The sequence below is a fragment of the Acinonyx jubatus genome, chromosome A2, assembly GCF_027475565.1.
Source record: "Acinonyx jubatus isolate Ajub_Pintada_27869175 chromosome A2, VMU_Ajub_asm_v1.0, whole genome shotgun sequence".
NCBI classification, from domain to species: Eukaryota; Metazoa; Chordata; class Mammalia; order Carnivora; family Felidae; genus Acinonyx; species Acinonyx jubatus.
This window is the reverse complement of record NC_069383.1, coordinates 76738569-76760405: the sequence shown is the minus strand read 5'-3', so window position 1 is coordinate 76760405 and position 21837 is coordinate 76738569. Positions and strand designations below refer to the sequence as shown.

At 38.4% G+C, this 21837-nt stretch overlaps 1 protein-coding gene across 5 annotated transcripts in view; it reads left to right on the top strand.

The window, feature by feature from the left end:
* The first annotated feature begins 725 nt into the window (after positions 1 to 725).
* The window catches only part of CROT (carnitine O-octanoyltransferase), a 47276-nt gene continuing 26164 nt past the window's right edge, over positions 726 to 21837 (top strand). The window contains exons 1-7 of one of the 5 annotated variants that reach the window (XM_015085878.3): positions 726 to 825; positions 1494 to 1545; positions 4624 to 4759; positions 8014 to 8138; positions 9857 to 10038; positions 10211 to 10335; positions 19752 to 19860. In XM_015085878.3, coding sequence (XP_014941364.1) covers positions 4645 to 4759; positions 8014 to 8138; positions 9857 to 10038; positions 10211 to 10335; positions 19752 to 19860 — 656 coding nt within the window. In that variant the 5' untranslated portion in view covers positions 726 to 825; positions 1494 to 1545; positions 4624 to 4644. Of the gene's footprint in view, positions 1546 to 4623; positions 4760 to 8013; positions 8139 to 9856; positions 10039 to 10210; positions 10336 to 19751; positions 19861 to 21837 lie in introns of all 5 variants that reach the window. The other 4 variants (XM_015085879.3, XM_053218525.1, XM_053218526.1 and 1 more) reach the window with 4 other exon arrangements.

The following is a 21837-nucleotide window of genomic DNA, read 5'->3' as shown; positions in this document are numbered from 1 at the left end:
TAGTAAAAAAACATCAGATCAACCCCAAGCTTGCAGGGTAAGCATCCCTTGGGGCTTCACCGACCTTGGGCATCATTAAGAATTGTAGACGGGTAGGGAAGCCAGGGATGCTGCAGAGTGCTTGAAGCATTATCTTCGCTGGGCAAACTTCAGTCTCAGTGGATAGAGAAAGAGATTAAGCAGATAATCTGTGTGGTCACTACTGTCTTGCCAAGACACAGGGTGAACAAGATTCCTTTAAAAAGCAATGGTATAAATTATTGCTTGAGGGTTGCAAAAAGAGTCGCACTGGTAAGGGGAAGAAGGAGCGGCTGGCAAGACAGAGCTGGGGCTAGAAGAGGCAGGTAAACAGGGCGCCGAGTCTTGCACAAACTGGACCAAGATGAGTCTGAGGCATCAGTTACTACGCCCGTCCCAGGGTTGTGTACCTGCGTAGGCGGAGGGCTGCCTGCCCGGAGTCTCCCGCTGTATCCCTGGCCCGGGCGCTGGGCTCCACCTGCTGAAAGCAGTCAACCGCTGTCCAGCAGGGCTGGGGCCGTTTCTCGGGCGTCGGGGAAGCCCCTCCCAGCCCCGCAGCCTGGAACCCAGCCTCCGGCAGAGGACGCCCGAGTGAGATTGGGCTGGGTCCTATCAGAGCGCAGGCCCGGCCCGTCCCAGGCTTCAAGTACGGGGCGGGACCCTCGCGGCTTTCCATCCAATCTTCGTTCGCCGGTGCCTGCGGGGCGGGACCCTCGCGGCTTTCCGTTTAATTCCTGCTCCTCGGGGGCCGCGGGGGAGCGGGCCAGCGCGGCTGTGGGCCGCCGCCGAGGAGGTGAAGGGCAAGCGGTGAGGACCAGTAGGCCCGATGGGGCAGCGCTCCCTCTCTCCCCCAGCCCGTGGAGATGGTGGGGAAAAGTTAAGTTGCGTAGAACATAGTTCCATAGCGTAGAACGGCGGAAGTGCCCGGACTCGGCAGGAGTGTCGTGTAGCCAGGCAGCTCGCCTGCCGCGGTCGTAGACGTACCCCGGAGGTTGGGCCGCCGGGCGGTGCCGTAGCGCTGCTTATTTGGATTTCTCTTACTTGGTGTCCTCTTGAGTGTGCAGAGCAACTTTTGGTGTGGTGGGAGAAGTCTGAGCTCTCCTCGCTCTGCACTTCTGTATCTACAGCCAAGCTTTAAGCTTGTCGCCCTGCGTCTGGGCGGGGGCCCCAGATCCCGGGCACCGGGAGCACTTTGTCTCTTGAGTGTGGTTGTCCAAAACCTGGTGAATCCCGTAACAATTGTTCGCCAGCTGTCTCGTAGATGGACTCTTTTGAGTGCGTGCTCTGATTCCCAACAGTTTTAAGTCTTAGGGCTTCATAGTCTGCAGATTTCTTGTCTTCCATTTTCTTAAGCCAGTTTTTGGTAAAAATTTCCATGTCCCCCCCCCCCCCCCCCCGGTCCCCGGCGGTTGTCACGCTAGTTTCTTGCTTCCCACAGTCACCAGCCTAGTTCAAACCCCTGTGTTCTCAAACAGGATGGTTTCAGCGGCCTCCTGGAAGTCCTAAACAGTTCATCTTGGTGTACCGGTATGTGACTATTTTTTTACTTGCTGTTCCCGATTCTCTTTTCCAATCTGTGTTTACATTTTATTGCCCCCAGGAAGCGATCCTGTAATTAAATCCAGTGTCATGATTTTTCTTAGTGCGTATGTAGGTTCTTTTAGACTTCATCTTTGTAGTTGAACATTCAAAACAGTCCTTGCTGAAAAAATCTCCTAATTCATATTTTCACTGTGTACGTTTTGGTGAGTTAAGACCATATAGGTATGGGATTGGTAGTCTTGGTATCATTTTTCTAGCGTCCATTAAGTACTAAGGGAGGTAAGTATACAGAGAATAGCTTATCTTTTCTACGTATGTGTATTAGATTCTTATTGCTGCCATAACAATTTACCATAAACTTAGTTAAAAAAACAAAACCACACAAAATCACAAAGTGGTTATCTCACAGCTTCTATAGGTCTGAAGTCCAGGTAGTTTCAGCTGGGTACTCTGCTTAGCACCTCACAAAGCTGAAATAAAGGTTTCTGTAGTCCTGGGCTCTGGTCTGGAGGCCCTGAGGAAGAATCCACCTCTAGGCTAAGTGAAGGTGCAGAATTTATTTTCTTGCAGGTGTAGTAGGGCCGAGGACCCGATTTCCTTCCTAGGCTCCAGCTGGGGGCTTTGTCAGTTCCGTAAGACCACCTGTATGTTCATTGCCAGACAGCACCTTCAATCCTTTTCATGCTTTTAATCCCCCTGACTCATCTGCAGCCAACTGTTGGAGTAAGCTTTCTGCTCTTGAGAGCTCAAATGATTAGACCCACCTGGATAATCTAAGGTCGCCTGTGCTGTGTAAGACAACGTGATCACAGTCATGGAAGTGATGATCTCGTTATATTCACAGGTTTTGGAGAGTGTAGGGGTGAAATCATGGGAGCCATTCCTAGAAATTCTGCCTAGCATAACATGGTTGTCTCAACTAGATTGCTTTATTTTTACTTTTTTTATTTGTTTTATTTTTTTAAACACTTTTTTAAATGTTTATTCTTTGAGAGAGAGAGAGACAGCACATAAGCAGGAGAGGGGCAGAGAGACAAGAGACACAGAATCTGAAGAAGACTCCAGGCTCTGAGCTGTCAGCACAGCTCGAACTCATGGGGCTCGAACTCACGAACGGGCAGATCATGCCCTGAGCTAAAGTCGGATGCTTAACCAACTGAGCCACTCAGATGCCCCAGATTGCTTTATTTTTATGATGTGTGTTTTTTTGTTTTTTATTTTAAGTTTATTTAGAGATTGCGTGCCAGCAAGGGAGGGGAAGAGAGAGAGAAAGAGAGAATATCCTAAGCAGATTTCTTGGTGTCTATGCAGAGCCTGACAAGGGGCTTGAACCCACGAATTGTGAGACCATGATCTGAGCTGAAATCAACAATCGGACTCTTAACCGACTGAGCCACCTAGGCGCCCCTGTGACGTGTTTTTGCAGTCATTTAAAAACAATCCTGGAGGCACCTGGCTGGCTCTGTAGAACATCTGACTCTTGATCCTAGAGTTGCAAGTTCAAGCCCCAATTGGGTATGGAGCCTATTTAAGAATGATAATAAAAATAAATAAAACAATCCTAACAACAACTCTTTCTGATTTTATGATTATCCTCTCTACAGATAAGGGAATTTGGTTCAAGTCAGTTGCCCAGAGGCTCATGACTAGAAAGTGGTAGAGTTGGCATATGGACCCATGCCTACATTTCCGTTAAGTCTAAAGCTAATGTTGGTGGATGGTCAAAATAAAGTGCAAAGTCATTAGATAGCAAGAAGCTATTAAATGGGAGGTCTTTGTTTTACCTTCTGGATTATATCTTTTTATTAGTGCTGTAGGTTGAACTGTTCTAACAAAGCTCGATGACATGAATGACACTGTTTTCCCATACATCTAGAGGGTGGAGGCTAGGGGTAATAGGAAGATTCTGACAACCTCAATACATGGTGTCTGTAAGCAGTTGAGATGTCTGTAAGGTGCTGCTTCCGTTGGTCATACCTGTTAGGAGAGAAAGCACAGGGAGAACACATGTAGTTAGTCCTTTATAGGGGCATGACCTGGAGGTGACACATTACAAAGTCATACTGAGCTCCAAGGCAGGGTAGGAGATAAAGCTGTGTGGCTTTATACCCAGTTGAAAGTCAGGATTCTGTTAAGAAAAAAAAAAAAAAAAAAGGAAACAGTTAATATTGGCTGATAACAGTCTCTGCCACACCCTTGCTTTTGATAATGTTTTATTTTTTAACCTATGAGTGGAATATTTTATTTGGTTTGCTATCAGTTTTAATTTAAAAAGGTTTGAAAGCACAGATAATTCTTAAGGTTCCTTGATTTCTCAGTTGCTATTAAAGACTTTGAGAAACTTAGTTTTCCTTTTAACATTTGTATACCTCATTCACATTTTGGGTTAATTTGATTTCTCTGATGAAAATTAATTGTTCAAGATTGCTGGGGATACTTGAAGTCATTCTGGGTTGGCTTCAAACCATCTGTATGCGGTTACAACAGCTTGTCGTATGATTGATGAATTCTGTAATATTCTACAAGTCCACAGCTGGATGAATCTTCTGCTTTTCATACTAGGCTCTTGGGAGTGCTCACCTTCCACCCAGCATAACTTGCTACACATCTGAATTCTCCCTACCCATTTAGAGCTCCTGTGGGTTCTCTTACCCGCTCTCTAGTAGCTTTTGTTTAAGGGGAAGATTGGAATCAAACAGATCTTGACCTTACTAGAGTTGGTAAATTGTCTTTTGAATTTTGGTTTCTTGGTATGTAAAATGTCAGTGAATGCCAAAAGGCAGAGATAATAGGAAGATTAGATAAGGTCTTCTATGATACCGTAGTACTTGGCAAATAGTAGGTACTGACTCTGAGCTCCAGCTCTTGGAATCTACATGTTTTTTTGTTTTTGTTTTTTTTGTTTTTTAATAGATTTTCTCACTCTGACAAGTTTATGACTTCTGTAAGGACTAGAACAAAGTTCTGTATATATTGTGGTCTCTAGATAATGATTTATTGCATTGGAACTAGCATATATAAGAATATTTATGAGATTGAAATTGTGAGGGCTTTTTTCTTTAGTTTTCCTGTTGTGATTGCATCATGGAAAATCAGTTGGCTAAATCAACTGAAGAACGAACATTTCAATACCAGGATTCTCTTCCATCTCTGCCTGTTCCTTCACTTGAAGAATCATTAAAAAAATATCTTGAATCAGGTATGTATGTTTGTAATTTTTTCGTATGTATTATATTATTAGTAATGTAGGAAACTATGAAATTACTTGAAGTTGATGGGGGTGTAATTGTTTTTTCCTTGAGACTCATGGTAATGTATCCTTAAAATGTGCAGAACTTTTTTGTCTTTATTTCTCAAGTTACTTTTTCCATAATTTGAAAAGCCAGATAGTATTTTTAGGTTTATAATAAAAAGTAGCAGGCCTCTGCGTCATTCTCTACTCCCACCCCCAAATCCCACTCCCTCAGGCAAGCATTTTCAAATATTTTCTCAGTTTTTTGATATTGTTTATCTCCAGATATCTTTTATCTCCAGATTTAAAGTAACATTTTTATGCTACTATTTCCTTTTTTTTTTTTTTTTTAGTTTTAGATATTATAAATTTGTTGGTAAAAAGATGTGGATTTAGCTCTTCCACACCTTTTACCTTTCCACTCTTCATGCTCAGCATATATGCAATCCAACATATCCACATTTTCCTTTTCATTCTCTCAATATAGTTGTACAGAATCACCATTTGGGATTAAATGATTAAAATTAGTATTCACTTGATTGAACTCCAGGTTTTACCTCATTTAAATCAGTATGTACCTGTGTTACTTTACCTGATCATTTAGGGTTTATGATTATGCAGTTAATCACACTGTGCTTTGGTTACCTTTTTGCTGGTTTTTTGTTTTATTTTGCCTCATTTTTCATTTGCTTACTTTGTATCCTTAACTAATTCACTCCCAAACACTTCAATACACTGAAAACCCTTATGTACATTATATATGATACATATGTGTATGTACCTGTACATATATTAAACACATAAGCTATTCTCTGAGTTTCATTTCTTGGAGACATCCCTCCTAGGGCCCTCTGTCCTCTTCTTTCAATCAGCATACTTTTCTTAAGTTGGCTGATAGCTGTTCTCTGGGGACTTTCTTTCCCCCATTATCCTAGCAGTTTGCTTCACCTCTCCCTCCTTTATTGGATTCTCTGGTTCCTGTCTTTCTTTTTCTTCCTCTTTTCACTTATATTTGTGAAGTATATCTTCAGTAGCTACTTGAGAAAAGAATTTCTGGGAAAAAAAGAATGTGAGACCTAAAAATTTATTCTACCCTCATATCTGATTGTTTGGCTGAATATAGAATATTCTGGGTTGGAAATGATTTTTCTTAGGAGTTTTGAAGGTACTGTCTGTTCTCTTGAGAGGTCTAATGCCATTCTGTTTGATCCTTCATATGTGGCTTGTTTTTTACTTTACAGATGTGTTTGGAAACCTTTTTATCCCTACCATTTTGATTGTTTCCATGTCCCTTAGTGTGTAGATTTTTTTTTTCTCATTTATTTCTCTGAATACACAGTAGGTTCTTTTAAGTTGAAAAATTCAAGTTACTCAGTTCGAGGAAATTTGAAAAATAGTGTTTCTTGAATAGTTTTCTCCTTTGTTTTCCCTCTCTTTCTGGAATTCCTAGTAATTGGATCTGGGGCATTCTGGACTAAGCTTTTAATTAAAAAATGATTTCCCTTATTATTAGTGCCTTTCCCTTCCTGGGAAAGGGTCTGTTTATTGTTTGGGACCACCAATCCTATTTTTGCTTATTCTGCCTTTGACTGTCATGTGAGAGGCTTTCCTCAAATATCAGAAAATCTGTAGTCTTCATATTTTAGAGTTAGACCCTAAAAAGCCGATTGGAAGCTCTATATGTGTGGGTAGGGATTTGGTGACCAGTGGGCCTTCTAGTGACTCTTGTTGCAGAGATCTAGCAGTTCCAATGGGACCATGCCCAGATCTAAGTAATAATTTTTCTTGGACTGATCTGTTTCCCCAAAGAGTCCTCTTTTGTTTAGAAGGCATGAGCCTGATTTCTAGTGTTTTGGGAACTAAGTAGGGGAAGGAGGCTGGAGGGGTCATTGTTCTGGGTGTACCCTTTCATCATGATTTCTTTTTTTCAATATGACTTAGAAGCCATGTATTCTGCTTGTCAATTTTTCCTAAGAATAAACCTCTAGATTTCTGCTGGCATTGGTAGGAAGTTGCCTGGCTTTCTAGAGTGGAGAAAGATCTACAGGAGACCTGTTTTCAGCCACTTTTTGCCCCCCCTTTGAAAGTCCATTTGCCTAGAATTCTTGAACCTTTCTGGGATTCTACTGCAGGAATTGACTTGCTTCTTGGTTTGCACCTAACCTTAACCTTGTATCTTCCTCCCTTCCGCTGTTTAGGCTTTAGACAGGCTTTCTCCATTCTACAAAGTCCCCATTTTCTCATGTGTTTTCTAATTTGTAAAATGTTAGCCTAACTGGTCTGCTGTCCTCTCCTTCCATATTCTTGGTCCTTATAGGTTTTTGCCTTTTTAATTACTGTGATTTTACTGAATTCTAGGAGGTTTGGAGATAAATGTATGCATTTGGTTCACTTTCTTGAACTGAAAGCCCTTGATGTTCTTTAAATTTCTTCTTTTCTCTTTTTCCTCAGGTACTTTTATCTGGGAATTCAAGTTTCTTTTGTAAAAATTTTGATGATTATTCACTGTTTTTGATTATACATTTCACTTGGACTGTTTCTAAATACAGCTGTTTAAATTGACTTTAAGATAGTACTTGGAAGAGACAGAATCATAAAAAAGGAAGATATTAATGTCCTTTGATTGCTAATTTGCTTTTCTCGGTAGCAAATTTTCAGAACAATTGGTTTTCATTTTCATGGACTAAAATCCTGTATTTTATTTGTTTTTGTTTTGTGTGTGTGTGTACACACAGTTTGGAACAGTTTGGAAGGAAACTCTTATTGGCTCTGGCTCTGGGCTGGAGGCAGGCTTTACACTTAAATTTACGTACATATTGCACTTACATACATGATGTTCAAGGCTCTGCTTGAACATTAGTGGAAAGAAATTTTAATTTCTCTTATTCATGGCTAAACAGGATTAACTTTTCTGTTGGACTAATAGCTAGATGATAGTTCTATCTTTATCTTTTTAATTCTCATCATCCAGAATAATTTTAAAATAATTTTTCAGAAAAAGGTTATCAGAATACCCAGTATCCACTGTTTTATTTTTCACCTTGTTTTGCATTGTTGCTTTTCAGCTATTTTTATGTTGTGAACTCTGGCATAATTTATTGGACTGCTGTGATAATTAATGCATTTATAGTTTTACATAATTAAGTCTCAAGATTTATGTAATAATGTGAGTTTATGGTACTTGATGTCTAAGTATTTTAATGCATGTTTTATCTTTATAGTCAAGCCATTTGCAAATACAGAAGAATATAAAAAAACTGAAGAAATTGTCCAAAAATTTCAAGATGGTATTGGAAGAAAATTGCACCAGAAATTACTTGAAAGGGCAAAAGGAAAAAGAAATTGGGTATTTGTGTTATTGTACTTATAATTAGAAAATTGATGATGCTTGAATGAAAAATAAAAATGTTTTATTTAAATAGCTTTCAATTTAAAATTATTAGTGTAAATATCCTTGCAGTCGTTGTTGTAATCATCCAGAAGAATGAGGGAATTGTTTAACTCTAGGGAGTTTTAAGTGTTATGTGTGAACTTTTCTTTTACCACATGGAGAACTTGTTAAAATGCAGACTTCCTGGGACCAGTGATTCTGATTCAGTATCTCTGGAATGGGGGCCCAGAAGTCCTTATTTTAACTTTCCATGTGGTCCTGGTGGAGGTGATCTGCAGACCCTGCTTTGAGAGAAACATTTTGTTCAGGTAATCCTAGCCTGAAAAAAATAGACATGCCACATAGGTGGCATACAAATACTTAAACATTGCATGGGAGAGAAAGGGCCATTACAAAGTTGGAGTGGAGAATGGTTTTGAGTATCATATGTTGGAATTAGATAGATTGAGGGGGAGATGTTGATACAGTCATTACTGAGGCAGTGCATAATTTTCTTTAAGGAATCTTGGGCTTCTTCAGCTTAACTACTCTGCTTCTGTAGTGTGAACCAGAGGTTAGGTTTTTGTAATTTAAAAAAATTGCCAGGGTGCCTGGGTGGTTCAGTCAGTTAAGCTTCTGGCTTTGGCTCAGGTCGTGATCTCGCAGTTTGTGGGTTTGAGCCCTGTATTGGGCTTTGTGCTGACAGCTGAGAACCTGGAGCCTGCTTCAAATTCTGTGGCTCTCTCTCTTTCTGCCCCTCAATGACTCGTGCTCTCTCTCTCATAAACATTAAAACAAAATTGCCTTAATCTAGAAATAATGATTGTAACTATTTAAGCTTTAGAAATAAAAAGCAAGTTGATCTTTCCATTTGTCATTGATAACTATGAAGGAGTAACAGAATTTTATACTTTGAGATTTCTTTCTTCGCAGTCTTGAGACTTGAGCAATTTTAATTGAATCAGGGTAAGGTAAGAAGTCTGTATCCTTTTTGGTTACTTCCTTTTCTGAATGATTATAGTTTATAACATCCATTTCTTAAAAATAACTCCAGATAATTTGATGAGATCTGCATATCTGCCTGAAATTTAGTTGCATATTATAAAAGAAGGACACAGAAAGCACTGAAAATTCTAAATTAGTTTTATGTGTACTGAAAAGGTTTCATATTTCTGATTTAGCACTGCAGTTTTTGCTTGGAAAAGGAAAATTGCAAATGTCTTACTAGTTGTTATAATTAAGTGAGGATTTGTTAAATATTTATTATCCCCAAAGTACTCTGGGAAGACTCACCTAAAGACTTTGGTGTTCTGACTTCAGTATGATCTATCTGAAGGTGCCTTTTCAGTGCTTTCTTGTTGCCTGTTTTTGGTAATGTAATTATAATTAAGATCCTGTAGTTCCGGAAGAAAGAAATGATCATAACACCATTTTTCAATATCTGTGATAATTTAAAACAAGAAAGTGTGTTTTTATTTTTTATCGTTTTTTTAAAAAGAGCTTACTGAGGTAAAATTGACTTAAAGTCCATTGTCCGTGTACAATTTGATGTGGGTAAGTAAATGTGTTTTTAAGTGTTAAAGAGTAAAGAGAAAAGAACAAATACAGTTTTTGTTTTTTTGGTTTTCTTTGGCAGCAATTATACATTCAAGTATACCCAATTGCATTAGGCTGAAGTTCTTAATTTCTTTTAGCTGGAAGAATGGTGGCTGAATGTTGCCTATCTGGATGCTCGTTTACCGTCACAACTGAATGTCAATTTTGCTGGTCCTGCACCTTATATTGAACACTACTGGCCTCCAAAGGAAGGGACTCAGTTGGAAAGAGGAAGTATAAGTCTTTGGCACAACTTGAACTACTGGCAGCTATTAAGAAAGTAAGGACAGTTATGTGAATTTAGTAACAGGTTTACCTACAGTTTTAGGTGGCAAAATGTTGAGAAGCTGAATTTTAGTTATTCAAGGATACTATAGTTGTGACTACTTGTTTTACAAGTGTTATAAAGACTCGTTGACCAAAATACTTTTTTTTTTTGTTTGTTTTAATAGGGAAAAAGTGCCTGTTCATAAAGTTGGAAATAATCCTCTAGATATGGATCAATTCCGAATGGTGTTTTCCACATGCAAGATTCCAGGGATTACTAGAGATTCAATTATGAATTATTTTAGGACTGGTAAGTAGAAAACATGGGTACTTTTTTGGTTAAGTCATTAGGATTTGGATAGTTGTGCTGTGGTTTCTACTCTGATGCTGTGGATGACTAATTGGAGGCTTTCTGTGAACCTTTTAGTTGTAAGTAATTTATGGGAATGGGTTTTTTTTTTTTTTTTAATGCTTATTTATTTTGAGAGAGAGAGGGGCACAGAGGGAGGGGATAGAGAGAATCCCAAGCCGGCTTCTTGCTGCCCGCCCAGAACTTGACATGGGGCGTGAACTCACCAATTGTGAGATCATGACCTGAGCTGAAATCAAGAGTTGGATGTTAAACCAACTGAGCCACCCAGATGCCCTGGGAATGGATTTTATAAAATGTGTCTTACCTAGTTCTATATAAAAGCTGGTGCTTATGTTGCATCATTTGAGTATTTAAATTTTAAAGAATATTATCAATTAGAATATTGGGAAATCTGGAGCATATGATTTGGATCTTTCTGTCTCTACCCTCTTACTTGAATTTTCTTTTTGAGTGTTTGCTTATATACGGTTATTATGCCCCATTTCTCTGTGAGTATGCCCTTCCTTCCACTCCCAGCCTTTTGAAGTGAGAGCCTGGTGTCAGTCTTCTTGAAGGCATATGAGTTCAGATTGACTCACCAAAGTTTTTGTTTTTACTGTCCGCTTAATGGTAAATTCTGCTTGGTGTGGTAGCATATCTCAAAATGGAAAAATCTATTGTAGTAACTACTTGTTTTTGGTTATTTCAGGATCTTTTTCTTTTTTATATATTTAATAACATAGTTTATAGTTACTGCAGAATGTAACTATGAAAGGATATGTTTCTTACCTGAAATTTTGTTTAAAAGTAAAATTTCTTTGCCAGTTTTGCTTGTAGTGTGAGGAATATGAGTTTACTTTCATAAACTCCTCTTTGTAAACCTCATTAGATGCTGAGATATTTAATGTCCTCAGGCCCACACACATTTATCTTGATGTTGCAAGTGAAAAACCTGGTTACTTAGGGCATAAAGTTTAATGCCCAAACATGAATGGAAAAAATGAACAGGAGAAAATGGAATAGCCGTAGCAAAGAGAGAAATGTGCGTATCGGTTAAGAACTCCAATCAGTCAACCTGGTTTTCAAGTTCAATCTTTACTATTTCATAGGTATGTTCTAAGATAGATAAAATAATCCTTTAAGGTACAGCATGTATTGCGAGTTAAAGTGTGGGATTGTGATGCTTCCAGCTTTGGTTTTCTTTTTCAACATTACTTTGGCTATTTGGGGTCTTTTGTGGTTCCATAGAAATTTTAGGATTGTTTTAACTCTGTGAAGAATGCTGGTGCTATTTTGATAAGGATTGCATTGAGTGTGTAGATTGCTTTGGATAGTTTCGACATTTTAACAATATTCTTCTAATCTATGAGCATGAAATGTTCTTTGATTTCTTAGTGTCGTCTTCAGTTTCGTTCATAAGCTTTGAATAGTTTTCAGCATACAGGTCTTTACCTCTTTGGTTAGGTTTATTGCTAGATATTTTATGGTGTTTGGGCATGTAAAATGCAGTCACTAATTTAACAATGTGCCTCTTAATACAGTCCTTCAAGCTATCATAAACTACATTCTTATACTTACAGCCATGCAAAGAGGTATAGTTAGGGATAAAGCTGAGGTAATAAGTAAACAAATAACAGAGTTGGTGATAAATACTGTATAGAGAATTCAAATAATGGGTAAGCAGGTGGCTGTTTAGTCAGGGAAAGCATCTCTGAGGATATGAATAAGATGTTACAGCAGTTTTTTGTCTTTTTATTTTTGATTGGTTCATATTGTTTTTGTGTTGAGGGAAGAAATCCCCTGGGCATGAATAAATTTGGCATGTTTGAAGGGAAATATGGATGGAGCACACTAGGCCACGGGGAGGTGGCCTACTGGAGTGGTGACTAGAGGCTGGATCATATGGTAATTTGGAAGCCAACTCGTGGATTTAGATTTTATTTAAAATGTGAATAAGATAGTATTAGTGAGTTTTGAGGAGGAAAGTGATGTGATCAGGTTTATGTTTTGAAAAGATGATTGTACCTGCTGTTTGAAGATTAAGATTTTTAGGAAACAGACAGTGGTAGAAGCAGGGAGATCAGTTAGAAAATAGTTTTAGTAGTTCTAGTGAGCTACAATAATGACTTGTACTAGCGTAATAATATGGAACTGATAAAAAGTTCTTTAGATTCTGGATATATTTTGGTTTTGGGTTTAGCAGAATTATTCATAGATTGGTTATGAGATGTAAGAAAAAAAAAGGGGAATCAGATGACTTCAAGGTATTTGGCTTAAGAAATGGGGTAGATAAGTGTGTTGGTTGATGAGGTGGGAAAAATTGGGACGAAATATTCAGGGAGGAAATTAAGAGGTCCCTTAGGCTATGTTGAGTTTAAGATGCCTTTTAGACATCTGAAGTGGAAATGCAAGTAGATAGTTGGATGAAAAGTTTGGGCTGGGGGAGCAGTTTCAGTGCTGCACCAAGAGATTTAGGAATCAATATTAGCAGGCATAGAAAACATTTTAAAGCCCTAAGAGTAGCTTTTGTAACACATAAAGAGGAAGATTATCAAGTGAACAAATAATGATGCTTAGCACAATTAAATATGGTATTTGGTGGTCTGAAGAGTCGAACACAGCAAAAGAGACTAAAGTGGGAAGGAAGCAAGGACAGTGGTCTCCTGGAAGCCAAGAGGAGGAAGTGTTGTACTGAATGCTCCAAAGGTCAACTGAGATAAAATTTAAAAGTGACCAAATTATTTGTCAACATGACATGGACCGGCTGCCCTCGACAAGAGCAGTCTTAGTGGAAGTTGGGGAAGGGAGCTCGACTGGAGAAGATGAAAGGAAGCCAAGTAAGTAGTGACAACATGGAAATAATCCTTACGGAAGAAGTTTTGATGTACAGTGGGAGATACTTTATTTTTTTTTAATGGGTACTATTGTATAACAAAGAGAAATAAAAGGCATCCAAATTGGCAAGGAAGAAGTCAAACTTCCACTATTTGCAGATGACATGGTACTGTATGTAGAAAACTCAACAGATGCCACCAAAAAATTGTTAGAACTAATACATGAATTCAGCACAATCACAGGATATAAAATCAACATGCAGAAATCTGTTGCATTTCTATACACCAGTAACAAAGTAGCAGAAAAAGAAATCAAGGAATTGATCCCATTTGCAATTACATCAAAAAACAGTAAGATGCCTAGGAATAAACCTAACTAAAGAAGTACTCTGAAAACTATTCAACACTTGGGAAAGAAATTGAAGAGCACACCGAGAAATGGAAAAGCATTCCATGGTCATTGAAGAACAAAACATTGTTAAAATGTCTATACTACCCAAAGGGATCTATACATTTAATGCAATCCCAATCAAAACACCACTAGCATTTTTTGCAGAGCTAGAACAAACAATCCTAAAATTTGTACGGAACCACAAAAGACCCCGAATTGTCCAAGCAATCCTAAAAAAGAAAAGACTGGAGGCATCATAATTCTGATTTCAAGCTATATTACAAAGCTGTAGTCACCAAGACACTATTGTTACTGGCACAAAAAGAGACACAAAGATCAATGGAACACAATAGAAAACCCAGAAATGGACCCACAACTACATGGTCAACTCCTCTTCAACAAAGCAGGAAAGAATATCCAATGGAAAAAAGATAGTCCCTTCAACAAATGGTGTTGGGAAAACTGGGCAGTGACATGTGGAAGAATGAAGCTTAGACCACTTTCTTACATCATACACAAAAGTAAATTCAAAAAAGATGAAAGACCTAAATATGAGACATGAAACCATCAAAATCCTAGAGGAGATCACAGGTAGCAACCTCTTTGACCTTGGCAACAGCAACTTCTTACTAGACACGTTGCTGGAGGCAAGGGGAAAAAAAGCAAATGTGAACTGTTTCATCAAGATGAAAAGCTTCTGTACAGTGAAGGAAGCAATCAAAACTAAAAGGTAACTTATGGAATAAGAGAAGATATTTGCAAATGACGTATCAGATAAAGTCTATAAAGAACTTGCCAAACTCAACACCCAAAAAACAATCCACTGAAGAAATGGGCAGAAGACATGAATAGACACTTTTCCAAAGAAGACATCCAAATGGTTAACAGACACATAAAAAGATACTCAACATCACTCATCAGGGAACTACACATCAAAACCACAATGAGATAACCACCTCATACCTGTCAGAATGGCTAAAATTAACAACACAAGAAACAACAGGCATTGACAAGGATGCAGAAAAAGGGGAAACCTCTTGAACTGTGAGTGGGAATATAAACTGGTGCAGCCGCTCTGGAGAACAGTGTGTAGGTTCCTCAAAAAACTAATAATAGAACTACCCTATCATCTAGCAATTGGACTATTAGGTATTTACCCAAAGGATACAAAAGTACAGATTCAGAGGGGTCCACAGACCCCAGTGTTTATAGCAACATTATCTACAATAGTCAAACTATGCATGTATGCATATATATGTGTATATGCATATACACATATGTATACACACATACACCCACACAACGGAATATTAGGCATCAAAAAGAATGAAATCTTGCCATTTGAAATGACATGGGTGAAACTAGAATGTATTAGGCTAAGCAAAACAACTCAATTAGAGAAACCATATGATTTCGCTCTTATGTGGAATTTAAGAAACCAAACATGACCATATGAGAAGAGGAGGTTGGAAAGAGGGAGAGAGGAAAACACCACAGGAGACTCTTAATGATAGAGAACAAACTGAGGCTGATGGAGGGAGGTGGGTGGGAGATGGGCTTAGATTGGTGATGGGTATTAAGGAGGGCAGTTGTGATGAGGACTGGGAGTTGTATGTGAGCGATGAATCACTGAATTCTGCTGAAACCAATACTGCACTAGATGTTGGCTAGCTAAAATTTAAATAAAAATGAGTGCTATTACATCATGAGATTGACATAGGAGAGAAAGAACAATGATCTTACAGGGGTAAGAATAAACAGCCAGAGTCTTTGAAAAGATAAGAGCTGAGAGGGTCAAAAAAGTAGAAATGGTGGAGGGGTTGGTCTTTGACAAGAGCAATGATGAGAGGGAATGCAGAAAGTGTGCATCTAGATGCAGACATAATTGACCAATTTTGTTGTGGGAAGATGAGGAGGTCCTATGAATTCCTTGTGTTTTCATTGGTGAAATGAGAACTGAGGTCATCACCTGGGGTAGAAGATTTGAGGAGAAAGGAGATGGTGTGAAATACTAGTCATTTTTGGAAAGTGGGAGAAGCACATTTGGTATGGAAATGTAGGGTAGCTGATCAGTGTTGAGTGCCCATTTGAAATGGTGTTTACGAATTTAAAATTGGATGATATATTCTTTTTTTTTCCCTACAACAATCAAGCAGGTGCAGAAAGAGAAAGTGGAAGATTTAAGTGTTTTGGAAGAGAGAAATTAAAATGGGTCATGAAATCTATCTTGGAGACAGAGAAAATTGAAGAAATGATGTATGTGGAGGCAGCCTGTAAGCTGCTGTGGCTCAAAGGATGGTGTCAATAAGGAGGCAATAGTTAGAACTATTTTTATTTTTACTTCCTCCTTAAGAGACCATTAACACTAATTCCGTCATGCCTTTTGCCCTGTTTACCTCATTTTGCCTAGAAGTTCAGACTTCTCAGATCATAGCCTGTCCTCTGGATTCGTGGATTTGTGCATAGCCTAATTTGATCTACATTCCTTACTACTGTGACCCACTCTCCTTTCCTTTTCCAGACTCTTCTGTACTTCCTGAAGCACACAGTCAGCAAAATCCTTTATATCTTCAATCTTTTCTCTGAAAGTTCCTGTTTACTTTGAAGGGTTCTGTTACTGAACCTGGTTATTCTCTGAGCTTACTGCGTTCCCTATAACCATCTCAAGTGGGTATATTTTCTCTCATACTTTGGTACTAGAAGAAAGGTAGGAGATGTTGTATGCTCTTTATCTCCTGTTACTCTTTCCACTTTCCCTTCTTCCTTACAGTTTGAGCTCTGGAAAAAAGGAAAGCTATCAGGTGAGATCCCCAGAGCTTGTCATGATTGCAGTGACTTTGTTTTTGACCATTCCCCTTTGTTCATTGATTGGTATAGCACCAGGCTCCCTGCATTTCTTTCCATTACTACCTCAGTCACATCCTTGATGACTTGAACTTCCAATTGTTGATAATCTGTGACTTCTGCTTTCCTTCACTTTCTTCCTCTAGTAATCTGCACCTCCATTCCTTCTCAAGGAGCCACATACTCCTGTGGTCATGCCCTAGACCTTGTTATCAAAAACTCCATCTCCAATTTCGATGCTGCATGGTAATTATAAGCATCTCACTCCATGGTAATTATAAGCATCTCACTCTGATCTCCACCTTGTCTTCACAACTCCCTTCCTTTGGGAGTCTACCTTAGCTCTTTCTTTGATCACATTGTGACTTAAATGCAGTTATTCTACAGTTCTTCACAGTTCCATTCCTGCCACCTCCACTGTAATCACTCCTTTGCATACACATTCAAATCTTTGCCCACCCCCCCCTTCCCCACTCCACCCACCCCTCATCACTGTTTAATTATAATCTTCTCTCTTACCTCTACATATTACCATAGCAATTTCCTTGGCTTGAGAAAACCTCACTTAATTTTCTCAGTTAAACCTCAAATGGACCCACAGCATACCTTGCCATATATATATATTTTTTAATGTTTGTTTATTTTTGAGAGAGAGAGAGAAACAGAGCATGATGGGGAAGGGGCAGAGAGAGAGGGAGACACAGAATTAGAAGCAGGCTCCAGGCTGTCAGCACAGAGCCCGATGTGGGGCTCGAACTCACAAACTGTGAGATCATGACTTGAGCCAAAGTCGGATGCTTAACTGACTGAGTCACCCAGGTGCCCCGATCTTGCCATATATTTTTGTCAGGTTATTCTCTCTCTTCCAGAAAGACTGTCTCATGGTTTTCTTTATTCTCAGCTAATGAACTCTTATTCTCAATAAATGTAAAGCAGTCTTTCCATCACAAAATTTACCAACCTGTTAGGCAGAATAATGCTCCTCAGCCCCCCAGAGATGTTTGCTTTCTAATCCTTGGAGCCTGTCAGATGTTTTAGGTTACATAGTAAAGGGGAATTTAGGTCAAAAATGAAGTTAAGTTTGTTAATGAGTTGACTAGACATGGGAAGATTATTCTGGAATATTTATGTGGACACAAAATAATCACAAGAATTCTTAGAAGTAAAGAAAGAGGCAGAAGAGAACCCAATTGATGGCAGGATGAGAAAGTCATGATCCTCCTTTGATGGTTGTGAAAATGGAGGAGAGTCCTAAGGGCAAGAGTGTGGGCAGTCTCTAGAAGCTGGAAAAGCAAAGGAAACTGATTCCCCCCTAGAGCCTCCAGAAGGAACACAGACGTGCTGACCTTCATTTTAGACTAGTAAGACAAGTTTCAAACTTCTGTTCCCCATACCTGTAAGATAATCCATTTGTGTTGTTAGTGGTAATTTGTTACAGCAGTCATAGAAAACCTACTCATTCAAATACTTGTCCATCCTGCAACCCCCTCACATTACATTATTTTACGTTCTGCCTTCCCTTGTTTAAACGGATGAACTGCTTTGTCTCATAAAGACAACCTTCTGTATGGTACACTGGGCCCCACCTCTTCTTGTGTAATCAAGGACCTTGCTGCAGACTTATCTTCTCTTTGCTGCGTTGTCAGTTTTCCCTCTTTACTGGATTGTTCTAATCTGTAGTATCGCTCATCTGGAAAGAAAAAAAAAAAATTGACCTCTTGTCTGCTTCAAGTGTCACACCTCATTCAAAGCCACCATCACCTTTCACATAGATCCTTGTCTCCTAGATCACTTTAGTTATCTCTCAACTGATCTTGCTGTATGTTCTCTTCACTGTTATGATCTCCTCTTCATAGAGTAGCCTGAGTGACCTTTTTCAAGTACTAATGAGGTCACATTATTACTGTCTTACTTAAAACCCTCCATAGGCTTCCTTTTCATAATATTTAAAATTGGAAGTGCTTTCTGAGGCCAATGTAACCTGGCCCTGATCCTGGCTACCGTTCTACCCTTTTCTCTCTCTGCTGCAGCTATACTGACTTTTTTTTTTTTTTAAAGCAAACTATCTCATTTTGTCCTAATGCCTTTGCACTTGCCATTTCCTCTGCTTGAGATTCTCTTCTTGCAGATATTTCCATGCTCACTCCTAACTTCGTTTAGGTCTCTGCTAAAATATCCCCACTTAGGCCCATCCTGAAGTAGTACCCTCCTGTCCTGTCACCCTCCCAACATTTGTTGATGAATTTGCCATCAGGCTTATTTTCTTTTTTCTTTTCCAGTCCTAAATTTTGAATAGGGGGTGGTCAGTAAATGGCAACAATAAGATGTAGTAGTATTAAACGTAAAAAGATGAGGAGGTTTTTGAAGGAGAAGAGAGAAGAAATGTATTGGAAGTAGCCATGAAAGACAATGAAAATACATAGCTTACCTCCTAGAACTGGAAGAAATAGGATATAAGAGAAAAAAAACAGTGCTATGAGGAGATGATCTTTCCTCATAGTTGATGGGTTTCATGAGATAATGTGTGTAAAGCATTTACCACAGCTAATTGTACATATCAATCAGTACATTTCCTTCCATTGGCAGTGTATGTCTTTTCTGTCTTTTTTCTTAGAGTAAAGGAACAGGGACCATATAGGAAGACCTTTGTCAAAGGCAGTGGTAATAGAAAAGTGAGGCTAAATCAGAATATTCTGAGATTTACAGCAAACATACAGTTCTTGGAGAGTTAAAGTGTGCCCAAAGAATCATAGAATCAATTATCAGTGGCTTGCCAGGTGTGATTAGAGCCTTAAGTAAAACTAGATTTGGCAAAAAGCATTCTCCTTGCCACTCAAACAGTGCCCTTTTTCAACTGAAAACTATTTTATTTAGAAATCATAGCTAGATATTACTGCAATTAAATTATCTGATAAGCAGTCAACATTGAAATAAAGCCTAGGAGCAACTAATTCTCATAGCTCTTCTACAGGATTTCTTGCTGCCCTTTTCCCTTTGTCATTTCTATCCATGAATAAACTAGAAAGCCCTGCAGGAGTTTGGGATTATATAAGTCTCAAGGTGTACAAATATTTGAAACTCCATGGATTTTTGGCTGTTTCACATGGACAGATTTCAAGAGTGTATATTTATATCATAATTGAAAGTGCATCACCTTATTGTTCATATGATATTTTTGATGAATATATGAATATATTATCAAGTATTGGAGCAAGGATTATTTTCTTCTTTTGGATGTAAATAAGCAGTTTTACTCTTGTTTAACTTTGAGAGATTGAGTTTGGATTCCCTGTTTCTTTTTCCAGAGAGCGAAGGGCGTTCCCCAACTCACATTACGGTGCTTTGTCGAGGCCGAGTCTTTGTCTTTGATGTAATGCATGAAGGATGTTTGATGACCCCACCAGAGATTCACAGGTTTTCAAGCTACTTTCTTGAGTCTTAAGGTGTTAAGTTTTTGCTTGAGTTAAAAAAATAAATTTTGTTCACAATTGCCTTTGTATAAAGGGACAGTAAGCTAAAAAGAAATAACTCTGTATATGCTGATTTTTGCAAATTTATTATTTTTAGCTTTCATTAATTTTTAACTTTACTAGATGTATATGAATCTATTCTACTTGGAGAATATTATCAATTCCACTTCTTGCCCCAGAATTTATCACCATTAACTAGTTTGGTGTATTCTGTCCTTCTGTATCTGTTCTAGTGAATTTATATGCACATAAAGACTTATAAAAAAGAATGTAGTTTATATCTAGTATGTATTTAAATGCATATAAATAGTATGTACACGTAGTATGTACGTATAGTATTTTGTGTGTTTATATTTTCAAAGTATATTATGGAAAATTTCAAAATTTTGAGGGAACTGTATAATGAAGCTCTTCCATGTTCTCATACCCCAGCTTCAACAGTTATCATCTCCTAGCTTCAACAATTACGAATTCAGAGCCTTGTATCGACTCACCTTTTCTCCTCCCCTCAGTCTCCTATGGATTATTGTAAAGAAAATCTCAAGACATAATGTTTCCACTGAAGTATTTTAGTATGTACCTCTAAAAGATAAGGACTCTTAAAATCATACACATGCAGTACCATTATCACACCTAATGACTTGCTTCTTTTAGAAAATGAGGAATTCTTTAATATCATTAATATACAATCATTTGTTCAAATCTTCCTAGATTGTCTTATAAATGTTGAGTTGTATGTATCTATATATATCTTTAAAATTTTTTTATTATTACAAACATGTACAAAAGTGCATACAGAAATATACAGCTACATACTCATGTAACCACCACCAGGTCAAGATAATAGAATATTTCCAGTATTTTAGAAATTTCCTTCATACCACTCGTCAGTTACCATGCTTTCTCTTCTTTTCAAGGGTAATTATTTAGGTGGCTTACGGTTTTTACTAGAACAAAAAATGATGCTGTGAGAATCCTTGTACGTTTTCTTTCTGATTACACTTAGGAAAGGACTTGTTGAGTCATAGGGTATGTGAACATTGAAATTCAGTACATAATGCAGTTTTTGAAAATAGTTATACTAATTAGCACTTTCATACATATATGACTATGTGGGAGGAGTTCTTTATACTTTTTGGATGTGAGCCTTTTGTTGTGTTTAGGTGTTGAAATCCACGGAATAGAAGATGTTTGTACCCTATTAAAGTATCTTTTTTTTTTTTTTTTTTTTTTTTAGTTTTTCTATTAGGGAAGTTGGCACACAGTGTTAGATAAGTTGAATTTTTAATTTTTTTTAAATGTTTTTATTTATTTTTGAGACCGAGACAGAGCATGAGCAGGGGAGGGGCAGAGAGAGGGGGAGACACAGAATGTGAAGCGGGCTCCAGCTGTCTCAGCTGTGCTGACAGCTCAGAGCCAGATGCGGGGCTCGAACTCAGAGTGAGATCATGACCTGAGCTGAAGTCGGACGCTCAACCGACTGAGCCACCCAGGCGCCCCAGATCAGTTTTAAGTGCGTAACATAGCGATTCAACTTTTTCCTGTGTTACACTATACTTACCAGAAGTGCAACTACCAATCGTCACCATACAACACTATTAGAATATCATTGGATAAAATTAGTAAGAGTTGGTGATTGGGCTTAGAAAGAAAAGAAGGTATTAAATAGGACTGAAATTTTTAAACATGGTTAGGTAGGCAAGTAGTATTATAACAGAAGGAGGCAACAGAGGAGGAGGAACCATTTCATTTTCTTTCTTGTTTTTAATAACTACTTTATTGAGATATAATTCACACACCATACCTTTCACCCATTTAAAGTGTGCAATTCTTGGGGTGCCTGGGTGGCTCACTTGGTTGAGTGTCCGACTCTTGATCTCAGCTCAGGTCATAATCTCAGGGTCATGGGTTCAGGCCCCAC